This window comes from Cebus imitator, unplaced genomic scaffold (assembly GCF_001604975.1).
Source record: "Cebus imitator isolate Cc_AM_T3 unplaced genomic scaffold, Cebus_imitator-1.0 Scaffold107, whole genome shotgun sequence".
NCBI lineage: Eukaryota > Metazoa > Chordata > Mammalia > Primates > Cebidae > Cebus > Cebus imitator.
Genome location: NW_016107422.1, coordinates 5270481 through 5286744, shown reverse-complemented (window position 1 = coordinate 5286744; position 16264 = coordinate 5270481). Strand labels below are relative to the sequence as shown.

General features: G+C 46.1%; 1 protein-coding gene across 1 annotated transcript in view; it reads left to right on the top strand.

Annotated features, from left to right (window-relative positions):
- Positions 1–10003, top strand: part of DOCK1 (dedicator of cytokinesis 1) — a 541550-nt gene extending 531547 nt beyond the window's left edge. The window contains 3 exon segments of the mRNA XM_017537892.2: positions 1628–1781; positions 4923–5074; positions 8842–10003. Of these exon segments, the coding sequence (XP_017393381.1) occupies positions 1628–1781; positions 4923–5074; positions 8842–8937 (402 nt within the window). The 3' untranslated portion in view covers positions 8938–10003.
- Positions 10004–16264: the final 6261 nt, after the last annotated feature.

The window sequence follows — 16264 nt, the reverse complement described above, 5'->3', positions numbered from 1 at the left end:
AAAAAAAAAAAAAAAAAAAAAAAAAAAAGAAATATATAAATACAACTTACTGATGGAACAAACAGGGAAAGGGCTTAGGCGGAGAAAGTCAAGTGCCTCCAAAAGCCAGAGATGGGCAGGAAAAATGCATTGAAAGGGAGAAAAGAGTCCCTGCCAGTCATGACCTAGGATGTGAGACGAAGCAAAGGAAAGGAATAGCAAAAACCCTTCAGCCAGTTCCTAGACTTTCACATACATGCCAAGGAAGACCAAAGCATGAGCACACCTGGAGAATTTCGCCATTGAACGGGCCATTTATTCTGTTCTTGACCACATGGAGGTTGCCCTGTGTTCTCGCTGGGCAGCTGCGTATCTGTGTGGCTTGGAACAATACTCAGCCACGCTGCATCCAGATGCTGGCCAGCCCAGGCTGTGTGAGGACAGCAGTGTGAGCCCTTCATGTGTGGGAGGTCTGCTGTAACCACAGGCTGCGCAACTCCAACCCAGAAATTCATTCTCTCCCAGTTCTAGAGGCCCAGCAGGGCCGATTCCTTCAGAAGCTGCCACATGTCTCTCTCCTGTCTGGGAGTTTGCTGGCCATCACTGGCGTTTCTTAGCTGAAAGAAGCATCACCCTGACCTCTGCTTTCATCTTCACATCATGCCCTCCCAAATTTGGACACAAGTCCATGTCCAAATTTTCCTTTTTTATAAGGTCACCTGTCCTATTGGATTAGGACCTGTTACTGGGAAGTGTGTGTGGGTCCTTGATTCTTGAAGAAAGAATTTAGCCAATAAACCAATTAGTAAAATAGACAAATTAGTAAAATAGGTAAAGTAGGCTTATTAAGGAAATAAAATTAGAGTAGACCCCAGAGGAGGAGCAGGCTGATCCTGCTGAGAGCAGCCCCTGGAAGCTCCGTGTTGCCGTTTTATATTGGACTGTTTTAAGTTCCCATCTCTGTCATAAGCCTCTCCCTTTGTCTTTATCTATTTTCCCCACTGTGTCTTAAGTGTCCACCTTTTCCCTGCCTAGTTCCTGCCCAGGTTTGTGGGGAAGCATTCCCTGCCTAGTTCGCTTGCTTCTAGTTGATGTGCATGCACAGGGCCCAGTGATCAGTAGGAATCCTACCAATGGCGGCGTTGTGCATTACTGCCACCCCAAGAAGGTCGTGTAGTGGTCAAATCTGTACTTGCTATGCGTGCATCCCTCTTAGGAATTAACCCCTTGCCCTGTTTCCCTCCTGATCAGCATGTAGCTAGCTACATTCTAACAGGTTAGCTGCAGACGGAGCAAGCAATTACCTGGTGTCTTCTGGGGCATTTCAGGGTGCTGCCTCCTGCCTGGGCATTCTCCTCCTCTCTGCTCACACCTAGCATGTGTGTTTTGGGGAGGTCTCTGGGGCATGAGATTTTCCAGAGTTTGCTCCCCCTGGGCCCCCTTTCCTGTTTATGTCTTGCTATCTGCCCACTCTAACAGGCCCAGCCTAAGGGCCACACCTTAGCTTGATCATTTGCAAAGACCCTATTTCCAGATAAGGTCATATTCTAAGGTAATGGGGGTCAGGACTTCAATATAGGAATGTAGGTGGAAACGCACTCAGTCCATAAGAGACCCTAACTGTGCCCTTTCTGTCCTTTCAATGTAGATAAGTCCCCTGCGGCCCCAGAGACCGAAGAGCCAGGTGATCAACGTCATTGGAAGCGAAAGGCGCTTCTCGGTGTCCCCCTCATCACCGTCCTCCCAGCAAACACCCCCTCCGGTTACACCAAGGGCCAAGCTCAGCTTCAGCATGCAGTCGAGTAAGTGGAACACTCCCCACATACTTACTGTGCTATTGCTTTGTGCTGCCCCTTGACTGAAGACCTTTAGGTTAGAAGCATTTCCTCCCTCCCCTTGCAGCAGAGGGAGGGAGTTTGGATAAGCTCCTGGCTTCCTGGGAATATCTCTTGGGACAGACTGTAGAGTCTGGACTTCCGCACATCAGGCCAAAGCCCAGAGCCCAGGTCTGCAGCGCTGTTGGGGCAGAAAGTGCAGGGTCTGTCCCAGGATCCGTGGAGAGGGAACCTGGGACACGTGGGACCACTCCACTTCCTATTCCAGGACACAGCTGCAGGAGGCCGTGGGCCAGCCTGCGTCTAGGACGATGCACTGGAGAAGCACTCCAGGCAGTTTGCAACAGCCAAGCAGCACAGCTTAACTTTCTAGTTTTGACCAGTTTTTAAATTACCCAAGAAGTTGCCACAAAACTGGTGGCTCAAAACAGCAGAAATTTCTTCTCTGAAGGTTTTGGAGGCCAGAACTCTGAAATCAAGGAGGTGGCAAGTTGGCTACCTCTGTTGTCTCCAAGGGAGAGCCTGTCCCAGGCCTCTCTCCAGCTTCTGGTGGCTCCTAGCCGTCCCTAGCCTTCCTTGGCTGTGGCCACATCACTCCCCTCTCTGCCCGTCTTTACGTGGCCTTCTTCTCTGTGTCCTTTCCTCTTATAAGGACACCAGTCATGGGATATAGGGTCCACTGCAAATCCAGGATGATCTCACCTTGAGATCGTTAGCTAATTACATCTGCAAAGACCCTAAGTCCAAGTAAGGTTACATTCTGAGGTTCTGGGTGGCCCTAAGAGGTCCACGTTTTGGAGAGTCTACTCAGCCTACTCTAAGTGGTAACCAGCTTTTCACCACTAAATTCAGAGCCAGCAGAGAGGAGAAGTCTTGGCAGGGAGAAGGTGCGGGGGGTGAGGGTAACAGCAAAACCAGGGAGCCTACTCTCCTTCCTGTGGCACAGAAAGGGGTCGAAGGCAGGGGAGCTCTCTGCCCTGTGGCAAGGGTTGTACAAGGCAGTGAGTGATTGTCCTCTGCACCTGATTTTCCTCTTAAAGGGGAGCAGTCATGATTCTGGAGACTGTCAGGTGGTAGGGAGTCTGGCTCCAAGCATGGAAGCGTGAGTTTAATTGAGTAGGCAGAGAGCTTTCTGGGCACTGGGTCTGTCTCCAGAGGGCGCATCCTCACATCCTTGCACTATTACTACATGATTTTTCTAAAAATGTGTTTAAAGTCTATTTTAATATTTAAAACCATAAGGCACCATCACTGCTGCAGAAAACAACTTGGTGGTTCCTCCAAAGTTGAACGTAGAATAACCATATGGTAATGTGAACCAGCAGTGCTACTCCTAGACCTGCACTGCAGAGATACTTAATATTCATAGCAGTATTTTTCACAAGAGCCAGTAAGTGAACACAACCCAAATGTCCATTGACTGATGGCCAGATTAACAAAACGTACATCCAAAGAAATGTCCATGCAGTAGAATATTACTCAGCCGGAGAAATGAGTGAAGTTCTGACACGTGCTGCAGCATGGACGAACCTCAGAACCATGATCCCGAGTGACGCAGATCATTCACAGAGGGGCAAATCTTATGTGACTCCACCTCAATGAAATATCTAAGGCAAGTTCACAGAGACAGAAAGTAGAGGCCAGGTGCTGTAGCTCACACCTGTAATACCAGCAATTTGGGAGGCTGAGGCGGCCAGGTCACCTGAGGTCAGGAGTTCTAGACCAGCTGGTCAACATGGTAAAACCCCGTCTCTACTAAAAATAAAAAAATTAGCTGGGCATGGTGGCACGCGCCTGTAATCCCAGCTATTCAGGAGGCTGAGATAGGAGAATCACTTGAACCTGGGAGGCGGAGGTTGCAGTGAGCTGAGATCACACCACTGCACTTCAGCCTGGGCAACAGATCAATATTCCATCTCAAAAAAAAAAAAAAAAGTACAGTAGAGCAAACCTCCATGTGGAAAGAAGGAAGGGAGGGAGGAAGAGAGAGAGAGAAAGAGAAAGAGAGAGAGGAGGGTACCAGGGGCTGGAGGGAGGGAAGAGTCTAGAATTACTGTTTAATGGGTACAGACTTTCTGTTTGGGATGATGGAAATGTTTCAGAAATACATCATGGTGATGGTTGTCCACTGTGTTGATGTGATTAAGGCCACCAAATTGTCCCCTAAAAGATGGCTAAAGTGGCAAATTTGATGTCATGTATATCTTACCACAATAATAACAAGCAAATAGGCACCAATCATGAAGACAGTCACTCGCTGAAGCCTTCTCACTCCCCTCGGTCCCATGGCAGAGCTTCCTCAGAAACTGACACAGTGTTCTTCCCAGGACACATTTTCCTAATAAAGGATTTTTCATCAGATGGATCCTCGGGGAAAACTCCAAAAGAGACTCATCAGTAAAAACATCAATTTTTCTCTCTTTAATATAAAAGAAAACAAATTATTTTTAAGAGTCTCAACAAGGGTTGAGAAAATACCCTGCCTTGGTGATTATCCCTCCGTTTGAAAACCGCTATTTTTTCCAGTTTACTTTAACAATCAATTGTGCATCCCCTTGGCTTATTTAAAGCAACAGCCACAGTGACTGCTACGGCTAATAAAATCATTTCATACAATGATGGATTTTCCAGTGGAACGACATTTGAAGTTGGGTGGCTGTTCTCAGGGTTAGACTCTGCTTAGCGAATCTTTCCAGGTGATGACTGCAGAGGTGACTGCAGAGGCCCAACTGGGCTTTGAAAGTGGCAGCAGCAGCAGCAGAGGACGGTCCTGTGGCACCCAGCTGTTTCACTTCCACCAAGGCAGGGGGCCCGAGGAGGGATCAGAGAAGCCAGGGTGAACGCCACCTTCTGCAGTGGCTCAATGCCTTACTTTACTCCCCAGTTTTAGTTGCCATGTGATGCTCACTATTCACTGCCATTAGGAGAGAGTCCTACCCTTTGTGCTCGCTCCCTCCCTGCCCTCGTCTGCCCTGTTGACAAACGTATCTGCCAGATAAAGTGTTTCTGCAGTGCCTGCCTCTCTGGGAGGAAACATGAAGCCACCCCCTGAGTGGTCAGGCTGCATGGGGAAGTTGGGCTGATTTTAAATAGATCCCCGTTTTCCAGACTTGGAGCTGAACGGCATGACGGGGGTGGACGTGGCCGATGTCCCACCCCCTCTGCCTCTCAAAGGCAGCGTGGCAGATTACGGGAATGTGATGGAAAACCAGGACTTGCTGGGCTCGCCAACACCTCCACCTCCTCCTCCGCACCAGAGGGTAAGTTGGGAATCAAAACATGGGTTTTCATTACCTCCCCTCCGCAAAATAAGATGAGTCCCTCATTCCAGATATTAGCGGGTTTACTTCGGGCTAGCAAACACGTGAGAAAAACCACGTATGACAAGCTCAGTTTTGATTTTTTGCAAAAAGCTATCAAAGCAGTAAGGACTCTGGTAGGTAAGATCTGTGGCTCTGTGTCATTATCAATAATTGCATCAAAAGGCACATTTTGCTATCATGCCTCAGAACGAGGAAGAGGATAGGCAATCCAAGCTTGTCATCGGTTACGCCATGGAGATCAATCCACTGGAGATGCAAGTCTTATGAAATTTTGATTTTTGAGAAGTAGCTTTTCTATGAGGAGGTCTGTCTGACTTTTTAAAGAGTTTGGCCAGTATCACCCTGTGGCAGGAACCTGTTGTACCCCTGCTCGGCCCCGGAGGAGCTCATCTCCAGCCATTCCTCCAGGGAGCCTCACTGTGGCGCTGGGAGCTCCTGGGTGGTGACAGGCACTTACCTTCAGAGACTGCAGAGGAGAGCCAGGTTTGGCGCCCAGCCACAGAGCACCCTCCCCAGTGCTGGTTCTGGGGTGCTGGCCCGGGTTCCTCCGCCAGCACCAGCCTTTGTAAACCTAAGCAACCCACTGGAACCCCTCTTCAGCGTGAGTCCCTGAAGCTGGTACCCCCAGAAGCTGTTTTAGTCACTCATCCTACCTGATGTCCCTTTTGCTGAACAGCTCGTGGGCCTGGGCCTGCCTACCCCTCCAAATATTAGTCAAAGCCATACAAAGCCATTTAAATAAGCACCTCGGTTACCAGTTGACAGCTCTAGAAACATTCTTTTCAGATCCATCCCATTCCTCTCCTTGTTGTCAAGGATGCTGTTGTGAGTCCTGTGAGTCCCAGCCCCATCCTCTTGTGTCCGGGCCTGTGCAGAGGGTATCTTGAGTCGGGTGGAGGCATGTGAGTGACTGACTCAGCCGCCTAGGGAACTTCTGCTTCCAGGCTCAGCCCTCCCCGCGCCATGTGATTGTGAATAAAAATTTGAAAACCAGTGCAGTCTAAAAAGTGAAATATCCCTCTCCATATCTGGACAGCTGGCCATATTTTTTTGCTATCCAGCCTCCGTAAAGTAATTATATGGCCACAAGACTCCTATAGAACATTGAAAACATGAGATTGTTAGCTGGCTCTGTTTTTCTTGTAATGGTGAGACATGTGGTTTTGTTTTTTGTTTTAGACTTTAATAAACAATATAAATTCCACATGTCATTTCTTTTTCTTTTTTTTATGGAGACTTGTTCACGGAGTGTTCCAAAAGGTTATTACATCTCTTATGAGAGGAGTGGAAGAGAGAGGGTGTTTGTTTACAGCATATGGATTTCATCATTCCCTTTGTATCAGAAAACTAAACAAGCAGTGGGACTTCATCTTTAATATCAGAGAGGCAGATTGCTCTTCTGAGGCCCAAGTGCCATTTAAACAGGCTTCCTCTCCCTAGAGACACCTCGATGGGGAGCTGGAGGGTCCCTAGAGATGCCTAGAGATGCTGCCTAGAGATGCTGCCTAGAGATGCTGCCTAGAGATGCTCCCTAGAGACGCTCCCTAGTGACGCCTCGATGCGGTCTTGGAGCAGGAACCAGGTTCCCCTGTGAAGAGAACTTTCTGGCAGGCTGGAATGGTTTCTTGCACCACAGAAATGGAAGCCTGACCTTCCCTGGGCATTTCTAACTTCTTGTTAGAGCAAAAGGAGATTTGGGGGGTCTAGCAAGAATATTGGGTTGCTTGGAGTATCGTTTCCCTAACAGCTTTGTTCATTGGTCACATTTTCGTCTCTTTATTTTATTGGAAAAGCAGGAGTGTCCCCCTAGTCTCCCTACACTAGTAAACTGAAAATTCTAAATTTAGAATTACAACCAATTCCACTTCTTGTTACAAATCAACTCCCAGGTAACATTTTATTGTCTCCATGTCTTGGATACACCAGTGTAGCTTACTGATGCCACATATGGTTGATTAAGTAAGGGATAACATGGATTAGCTCTGTCTCAATTTATAACGGGGGTGTGAATTCAATTAGATTAATGACCCTAGTGTCTTTGTTTCTTATTTAATTTAGTTGCAACCTGAGCGCAGGCTCAGGTGACACACTGGTGGTTAGTATGTCATCATTAGGCGGAAGCGGTTGCATTTCCTGGGGTGCCTCCCTTTGCACAGGCCCTGAGAGCTGCTCTAGGATAATGATCATCCATCTGCCATGGTGGGGATATGATCAATATCCTCCTGTCACTCTCATTGATCAGCCTCAGGCTCGTAGGCAACTCTGTCTCTAGCTGTTGCCACTAAGCTGTCATTTCTTTCCAAATGGCTCTTCCCGTTAGTAATCTGAGCTATCATTTTGCTTAATGATGATAAACTTTGGACATGCTCATATTTGGCACAGAGGTCATCTGAAGCACCGTGTTGGTATCAGGCCGTGTTAGTCTGGTCCTTACCAGCTCCTCATTGGCCAATCAGTGTGGCTTTCACATGTAAGCAAACCTTTCACCAGACCTCAAAACAGGTGTCTTTTTTAACAGTTCTAACCAACCTTAAAAAGACTTACTTATTGTTTTACCTTCCTTTGTATCAGGTCATCTACGCATTTCATATCTTTATGTCGTTTTACTTTTCCACATTTCTTCTCCTCTCTGTGTTAAGCACTAGGTCATTTTTTGTATTTACTCATCTGTGAATCAGGAGGAAATCTGGGCGATGAGTGTCTATCCTTGAAAACCTCTTTTCTCACATTCAGCTAAATGCAAACCCACACTGAGAGGCTGTTAAAAATCCACTCTTACCCTTAAGTTAGATGATAGTGTTCTGTGATTTCATTCTAGTTCCTCTGCTATAGCGTGCTCCTGCTTACCCTGGTCTGTTCATTTCTTCCTTCATTTCTTCATTTACCCATTCATTCATTCACTTATTTATTTATTCACTCATTCATTTATTCATTCCTTCATCCATTTTCCTGTTTGATCGACCCATGTGTACGGAGCGTCTCACACACACAGGTGTGTGTGATGGGCATGAGGGTCCCAGAAGCCATAGGGTACAGCTGCCCTCAGTCCTAACACTCCCGCCAGGTCCATTCAGTAGGAGGGTCCATTATCTCTACATTGGAAATTTACGTTCTTTTTTGTGACTGTAAGGTAATCTAGGCCCATGGGCTGAAGGCAGCCACCTGTTTTTATAAATAGCTTTTTTGGAACACAGCCACACCCCTTTCTGTACACACTGTCAGTGCCTACTTTTTGGCTGCAGTAGCGGCATTGACTGGCTGCAACAGAGACCATGTGGCCTGCTTAAAAGCTGGAAATATTTACTGTGTAGCCCTGTGGAGGAAAAGCTTGCTAACCTTTGCCCAAAGCTCAGAAAGCAAAGGAAGGTCTCTCGTCTCACCCTGGGGAGTGTCTCCAAAGACTTGTTTATCCCTTGGACAATAGATAACTAGGTTGATAGCATCTGGATTTTAAAAAGTGGCGCAAAGAGCATTGGTACCTCTTGGGGGCTGTGCAGATGGTGGGAGAATGCTCAGAGGCATCAGAAAGGCCTAGGGCCATAGCAGACCTGCCAGCCCCCAGTCAGACAGGATGGAGCCCAACTCACGTGGAGAGGATGGTTCCGGCTGAGTGGCTGTGCAGGGTCAGACCCCGCCTGGAGACGGCTTCTTTTCTGTCGGGAACATCAGTAATATGATGTCTTCCCCATCCTCGTGTTTTCCAGCATCTGCCACCTCCGCTGCCCAGCAAAACTCCGCCTCCTCCCCCTCCAAAGACAACTCGCAAGCAGACATCGGTGGACTCCGGGATTGTGCAGTGAAGTCATAAGCCTGTCTGGAAAGAGTGCGCTGCCCCTCCCCGTCTCCATGTCCTCTCCCTCCGTGTACCCTGAGTCTGCTGTTTACCTCAATGGGCCTGTGATGTTAACATTTCGTGCAATTGCTTTTCCTTCAAAGGAGTTCAGTTCCCGCCATGGAGTGAGTGGCCTTTAGCATCATGGAGCAAGGTGGGTCGGGGAGGTGGGTCTGGTCCGGGATGTGCCATCAGGGTTGCAGAGTTGGGGGCCTCTGAGCGAGTCAGGCTCTGAGAGAGCCTGAGTCTTGCCCAAACATTCTTTTTGTGCCAAATGACTTGCATTTGTGAAGAGCTCAATTGCTCTGAGCTCAGCCAAGTAAGAGAGGCTAGGCCATCACTCTTGGGAAGCTGTGTAGTGAGGATGGAGAAGAATCCTCCTTGTCCCTCTGTAGGACAAAACCTTGTTCCAGCCAGTGGTGTGACTTCGTTTGTTGAGGTGTGTCTCCAACTCACATCAGACAATGAAGTTCAGCCCCTCCAGGGAAGTTCCTGATTTCCCAGGCATCATTTAAAATAGGATCTTTCTCAGCTACTGAACAGTTACTAATTTATGGGGTAGAAACAGCATTCAGAATACTGAATCAAATGGAAAAACAAGTGAACATAGGAAGATGAATTTTAATTCTTTTTTGAAAGAGTATGTGTACCACAAGAGTTGGTTTTAATTGGGTGAATGGTTTTTGTCCTCATTCTGTACAGAAGTGTGTATATATGATGGTTCTTAGAACTTGTTTTAATTTTTGTGGTCCTTCTGTTTATTATAATAGGCATCCACAGAGGATTCTCCCTATGTGTTCTTAATGTTTAACTGCTGGAAGTGTTTAAAAAACACACACAAATTAAATTTTTTTTCAGAACCCTGAAGTCCTGAAAATGTTGGTGGACAATGATTTTTTAAAGAACTAACTTTGTAAACCTAATATTTGTATTCTATCATCTATATTTTTTTATTCACTATAATCATGATACTCTTCTAATAGACTCAGAAGTTAATCATTGACAATGAAAAATAAAATGTTATTTTAAAAGACTCGCAGTGTCTGATATATGATGTTTTTATCCTTGATTGTAAAATAAAATCCTGCTTTTTGTATTCTGCTTTGTTAAAGAGCATGGTAACATACATTTATAGATGCACCTCTTCCTCAAACATTGTTTTAAATCCTCTCTGTTAATTGTCTGATCTAGAGCCCAGATAGGAAGTGCCCATGTCCCCGTGCATGGCTGCATGTCCTTATAGATGGGAACTGAGCAGAGCCCAGCTGGGTACTTTCCCATCACCAGACCCTGAGGGCTCTGGGGCTGCACCTCCCCTGGGCCTCTCTTCAGCTGCTAATTTGAGAGAGGGCTTTGGTTAGTGGGTGTGTAATTTCCATGTAGAGGCCTGGACATTGAGAGCTTTCTCCAGGGCCTACTTGGCTGGTTCTGGGGTCGCAAGAAACAAGGAAGGCAGGAGGTCCTCTTCTCAATGGACAGGGCTCTCGCCTCTGCTCCTGCCAGGCATGTGGAAGCCATAAGGATGTGCCCCTCTGCCCGGCTCCTAACCTGGCCTCAGAGGAGGCTGCTGTGGAGCCCAGGAAGCTGGGAGGCTCTTCCTGACACTCAGGTGCTGCCCCCCCATGTATTCATGCTTATAAATATCCAGTCCATCCCCGAGAAACTATGGGCCCTGGTGAATGTGGGATATTTTCTTCACGAATCTTACTGTTTCACCAGCATAAATGTTCATCTTCTGTGGAGTGTGTGAGAAACTAAGCATTACCCACAACCCTAGAAATCATCCAATGGGCACACCCATGTAGGACAGCACGGAGAGCCCAGCCTGGGGACGGACTGTTTTTGGGCAGTCTGTGCTCCACGTTATGTAAGCGGCCACCAGAAATGGAAAGAATAGCCCAGGCTCTGTGGCTCAAACCTGTAATCCCAGCACTTTGGGAGGCCGAGGCAGGCGGATCACCTGAAGTTGGGAGTTTGAGACCAGCCTGGCCAACAGGGTGAAACCCCGTCTCTACTAAAAATACAAAAATTAGGCATGGTGACAGGCACCAGCAATCCCAGCTACTTGGGAGGCTGAGGCAGGAGAATTGCTTGAACCCGGGAGGCAGAGGTTGCAGTGAACTGAGATTGTGCCACTGTACTCCAGCCTGGGCAACAAGAGCAAAACTCTGTCTCCATCTATGTCTCCATTTATAAAAATAAAATAACATTTTTATAAATAAAATATATAATTGAATTTATCAAAAAATTAAAATTACAAAATTATAATTTATTTTTTGAGATGGAGTCTCGCTCTGTCACCCAGACTGGAGTGCAGTGGCATGCTCTTGGCTCACTGCAACCTCCGCCTCCTGGGTTCAAGCAATTCCCTGCCTCAGCCTCCCAACTAGCTGGGATTACAGGTGCTTGCCACCACACCCAGCTAATTTTTGTATTTTTTTTTTAGTAGAGATGGGGTTTTACCATCTTGGCCAGACTGGCCTTGAACTCCTGATCTCGTGATCCACCCACCTCAGTTTCCCAAAGTGCTGGGATTACAGGCGTGAGCCACCACGCCCAGCTAAAATTATAAAATTTATAAAAGAATATAAAATATAATTGCAATTATAAAAAAAAAAGCAGAAAGAATAGTGCCAGGACCTACGAGAAATGATAGTTTTCTTGTGGAATGGTGTGTGGGCTCTTGCTCTTCCTGCATCTACTGGGTTAATCCTCGCACTGCACAGCCCTGGCTGGAATCCCCACCCTGCAGCCCTCGAAGCCCCTATATCCCTCAGGGACCGCTAGAGCTAGGAGGTTTGCAGAGAACACAGAACAGAGTTAGAGAAAGAAAAGTGAAGACAGCCAAAATGTTGCAGAAATTTCCTATTATTAATGTGAATTATAGATATGCTCATGTATTCACCAGTGAGTAAACTTTCAAACACTTCATGCAGATGCAACGTTTCCTCACCTTGTCAGTCAATGGATGGGTGACAACACCAAAATAAGGGACAAACTGGCCTCCACGCAGCAGTGGCTGCGGCATGCATTCCTTCTGGAATGAGGTTCCAGGGGAAGGTTTGCCTCTGTACGTGCAGGGACATATCCCTCTGTGCAGAAACAATATTTCTTAACCTTTTTTTTTTTTTCACAATCACCTTTCAAGGAGCCTTTTTAGGCGTTTTTTCCCTCCATCACTCTCGTGATGATTTTTTGTTTTTTTAGACGGAGCCTTGCCCTGTTGCTTAGGCTGGAGCGCAGTGGCACGATCTTGGCTCACTGCAACCTCCATCTCCCAGGTTCAAGCGATTCTCCTCCCTCAGCCTCCTGAATAGCTGGGACTATAGGCGTGCGCCATCCTGCCTGGCTAATTTTTCGTATTTCAGTAGAGACAGGGTGTCACCATGGCCAGGATGGTCTCGATCTCCTGACCTTATGATCTGCCCACCTCAGCCTCCCAAAGTGCTGAGATTATAGGCATGAGCCACCGCACCCGGCATCATGATGAAATTGTAATAGTACAGCCATACTGTATATCACTTAGACTATCTATGACACACCTATTATGCACTTTATGTATACCTATGCCTTTTTACACTAAAAAGCAAAATTCTTGTTTGTTTGTTTCCCAATAACTAGTATCCAGGAGGTGATGCCTTTTTGCAAAAGCGTGCTCTAAAGCAGAAATGGTGAGCTTCTCATGTTCTACTTTTGCTTCAGTTGCCAGGATGCTCAAAGCCAAATTTTACTCTCACACATTCAGTTAAGTTTTGGTTTTATTCTCCTGCCTTCCAAAAGCTTTCTGGACTATTAAAAATCCACCTTCACTTTACCTAGTTTCATATGTGCTTTCCTCAAATCTTTATTCAAAGTAGTTGGCATATAAACTGTGTTTTATAAATGGAAAAGTTTTTTTCTTACTTGAAAACCACCCTTGGTGCTTGAAGATTGCTTCCTAGTATTTAAAGAAATTATTTTCAATCAATTTTAAGATAATTCTTTCATGCAAAGATTTGATCATTTAAATTCCTTACAGATTTCATTATCTTCTGCTCTGGATTCTTTTATGGTATTGGACTTTGTTTCATGTCCACGGAACTCTTTGTTGGTTTAATGGATTTTCGCTTTTGCTTTTTAGTGCTATCTCTAATTACTTTTTAATATTTTACTTACTTTTTGAAGTCTGTTTGGGAACTTCTGCCGCCACTCTTTTTGGCAATCTGCCTTTTCAGAATTATTTAAACATCTACTGTTTCACTGATGATGACTCAGAAAAATAGGGAACCTCTAGGCCAGTAAGCCTTTGTACCCAAAAAAGCTAGAATTGTCCTGCCATATTTGTCCCCCACCCACGAGGAAACTACGGCTCCTCCAGGTTGTCCTGTGGTCTGAGCACAGTGTCACTAGCTGGAGAGGAGAGCGAGGAGGACGTCCTGGATGTCTGATGCGTGGCAAAAGCCCTGGACTAGTTTCAGCCCTGGACAAAAGAGTTCTGATGTGGTCTTAAGTGTCCGCCTGGCTGGCAGAGGGAGCCAGTTAATCCAAGTGACTCTAAAGTGTTGCTGTGAAGGTATTTTGTAGATAAGGAGGTGACCCTTGATGTTGTGGGTCAGCCTCATCCAGTGAGTCGAAGAAGGCCTTAAGAGCAAAAACTACAATTTCCTGGAGAGGAAGGAATTCTGCCTCAAGACCGCAGCGTCGACTCCTGCCTGACTTTCTTCCTTGCTGGCCTGTCCTGCAAATTTTGGACTTGCCAGCCCTTACAATGGCTGAGCCAATTCCTTAAATCTCTTTCTTTCTCTGTATACAAACACACACACAGGCACACACACTGACAAGGGGTAGACCATAGCAAACCTCCTCTTACAAGGTGGTATGTGGCAAAAACAGGTGACTAGGGATACCTGGAGTAGAATCCAAGAATCCAGGGACACCAAGCAAGCCACTTAGCCTTTCTAGTCATGAGTGTCTCTGTGGATCACATGATAATATCTGCTGCCACCTTGTCATGGTGTCTTGAGGCTGGAACGTCCAAGATGGCTTCCTGCATGTGCCTGGCACACTGCTTCACTGCAGCTGGCTGGGCATTCTCTCTCTCTCTCTCTCTCTCTCTCTCTCTCTCTCTCCCCCCCCCACCTTCCTTCCCCCTCCTCATTCCACCTGCCTTGGGTTGTCTTTCATTTTCCAGGGTTGTTTCATCTATAGGAAGCTACTTGGCGTGGTCAGGATTTCCCTGTTTAAATTCCAAATAGAATTTCTTTTCCTTACTAAACCAACGTGAGGTTGTCACTGTGACCTACCCTTCATCTCAGTCTGCCTTGGTTACGCTCTGCAGCTTCCCCATGCTGCAGCCTCTCATGCTGAACTCTTGGGTGAGCCTATCCTCATTCCCCCAACCTTGGCAGGTAGCTTGGGAGCTGGTCCTGCGCCAGCCTCACCAGGCCGCCCGCGCAGCTCTGCTGGCCTTTCCTTTTTTGACGTGTTTGGTCTGCAACGTGAGACTCTAGAATTTGCCATGCAAACTCCAGTGACCATGCTGCCCTCCCACCACTAGGAAGGGCTCCATGCCTGTGTCTAGCCCCAGAGCACTATTTCCTCTTCTCCTTCCCGTCCTGTCACTTTGCTCACCTGTTGGCACCCGGCTTTTAGCTGTTGCTACTAATTAATGTTTCTTTTCACTTTGGGGAAGTGCTTAATTCCATCCCTTCTTTGGCTTCTAAATACTATTCTCCAACCAAACAAACCAAGGCTTCTTAAAGAAGTGACTGACTCTGGGCTGGGAATACAAGATGGCCTAGAACATTTTGTACCAGAATACAAGGAAGTGTTCAAGAAATCACAGCCACACATCAAAAAGACAGGTGAGCCCACATGAACTGGCTTCTATGGGATGGCCCACATCTGGAACAATTTGAACATCAAAATAAATGATGATCATAACAAATATTAAAGCCGTTGAATGAAGTAGGACTTTTCTGTAAGTCCATGCTGAAATATATCAATAAATGAATTAATCGAAAATTTAATGAAGAACAGAATATCTACATAGTTTCAAAAGTGTCTTCCCACAAAACACTTATTAATTACAAAGGGAAAAACAATAATTTCATAGTGGAAAAGGCTGCCAGACACCACCTTAATCAAGAAATAAAAGAGAATGTCATCAGTATTGGGACAAATTAAAATTATGTGCTCTCCCCCACCCCACAGTATGGATGCTCCAAGAACACACCGGCTCTGCAATATTCCTATTGAAGATGCGTTATCAGAATCGAGTCACAAGAAAACATCAGCCAGACTTCAGTTGGGAGGCATTCTGTGAAACAATTGACCTTTCGTATATGATTCCATTTACATGAAATGTCCCGAAGAGGCGAACCCACGGGGATAGGAGGCAGATTAGTGGTGGTCAGGCTCTGGGAGGAATGACTGCTGATGGGTACAGGTTTTCTTCTTAGGATGATCAGAATGGTCTAAAATTAGATTATGGTGATAGTTGCCCAACTATATGACAAAACTAAATACCCTTGAATTGTACACTTAAAGTGAAGTTTATGATTATTGAATTTATATCTTAATAAAGCTGTTTTTTTTTTAATGGCCTATAATCTTAGAGTCAAGGCCATGAAAGACCTAGTCCTCACTACAGAGATGAAAGAGACAGACAAGTAACACAACCTGTAATTTGGAACTGGATGTTTTTCTCCACATTGGATGCATTGGGACAATTGGCAAACCTTGAATGGAGTCTGAGGATTGGACAACGGTGATATATCAGTGTTCATTTCTTTACTTTGGTGGTTGTACTATGGCTATGTAAGAAGATGTCATCATTTAAAGAGAAAGAATTCTGACCCATTGGGAATAGTGCGGTACCAGGTGGGCAACTTACTCACAACTTACTTTGGAGAGGGAGTGGGAATGGCCCATATCGGACTTCTGCGGACTGCCATTCCACTTCCAGGCTAGAAACACTCCCAGGGAATAATGATCCCATTTTCACCTACTTCTCTGAAAAAGTCTTTTGGTCATGCCTACATGCTAGATTTTGCAAAAACAGTTTACAGGTGCCATGCCTCCCTAACAGGAGATGAAGACTCTAGCTGGCAGCCACCTCTGTGCTTCTGGAACAATCAAGGCTCCACATGGAACCCAAAGGAGTGAAAAGTGAGTCCCTATCTCAGGAGCATTGGGCAGGTCACAGTAAGGGCAGTGTTCTCTTGTCTATACTAAATATTTACAGAGTCCCTGTCAGGCCCAGCCCCGTTTAGACTCGGTACTGAGGTGGGCAGGACAAACAAAGTCACCAAAGT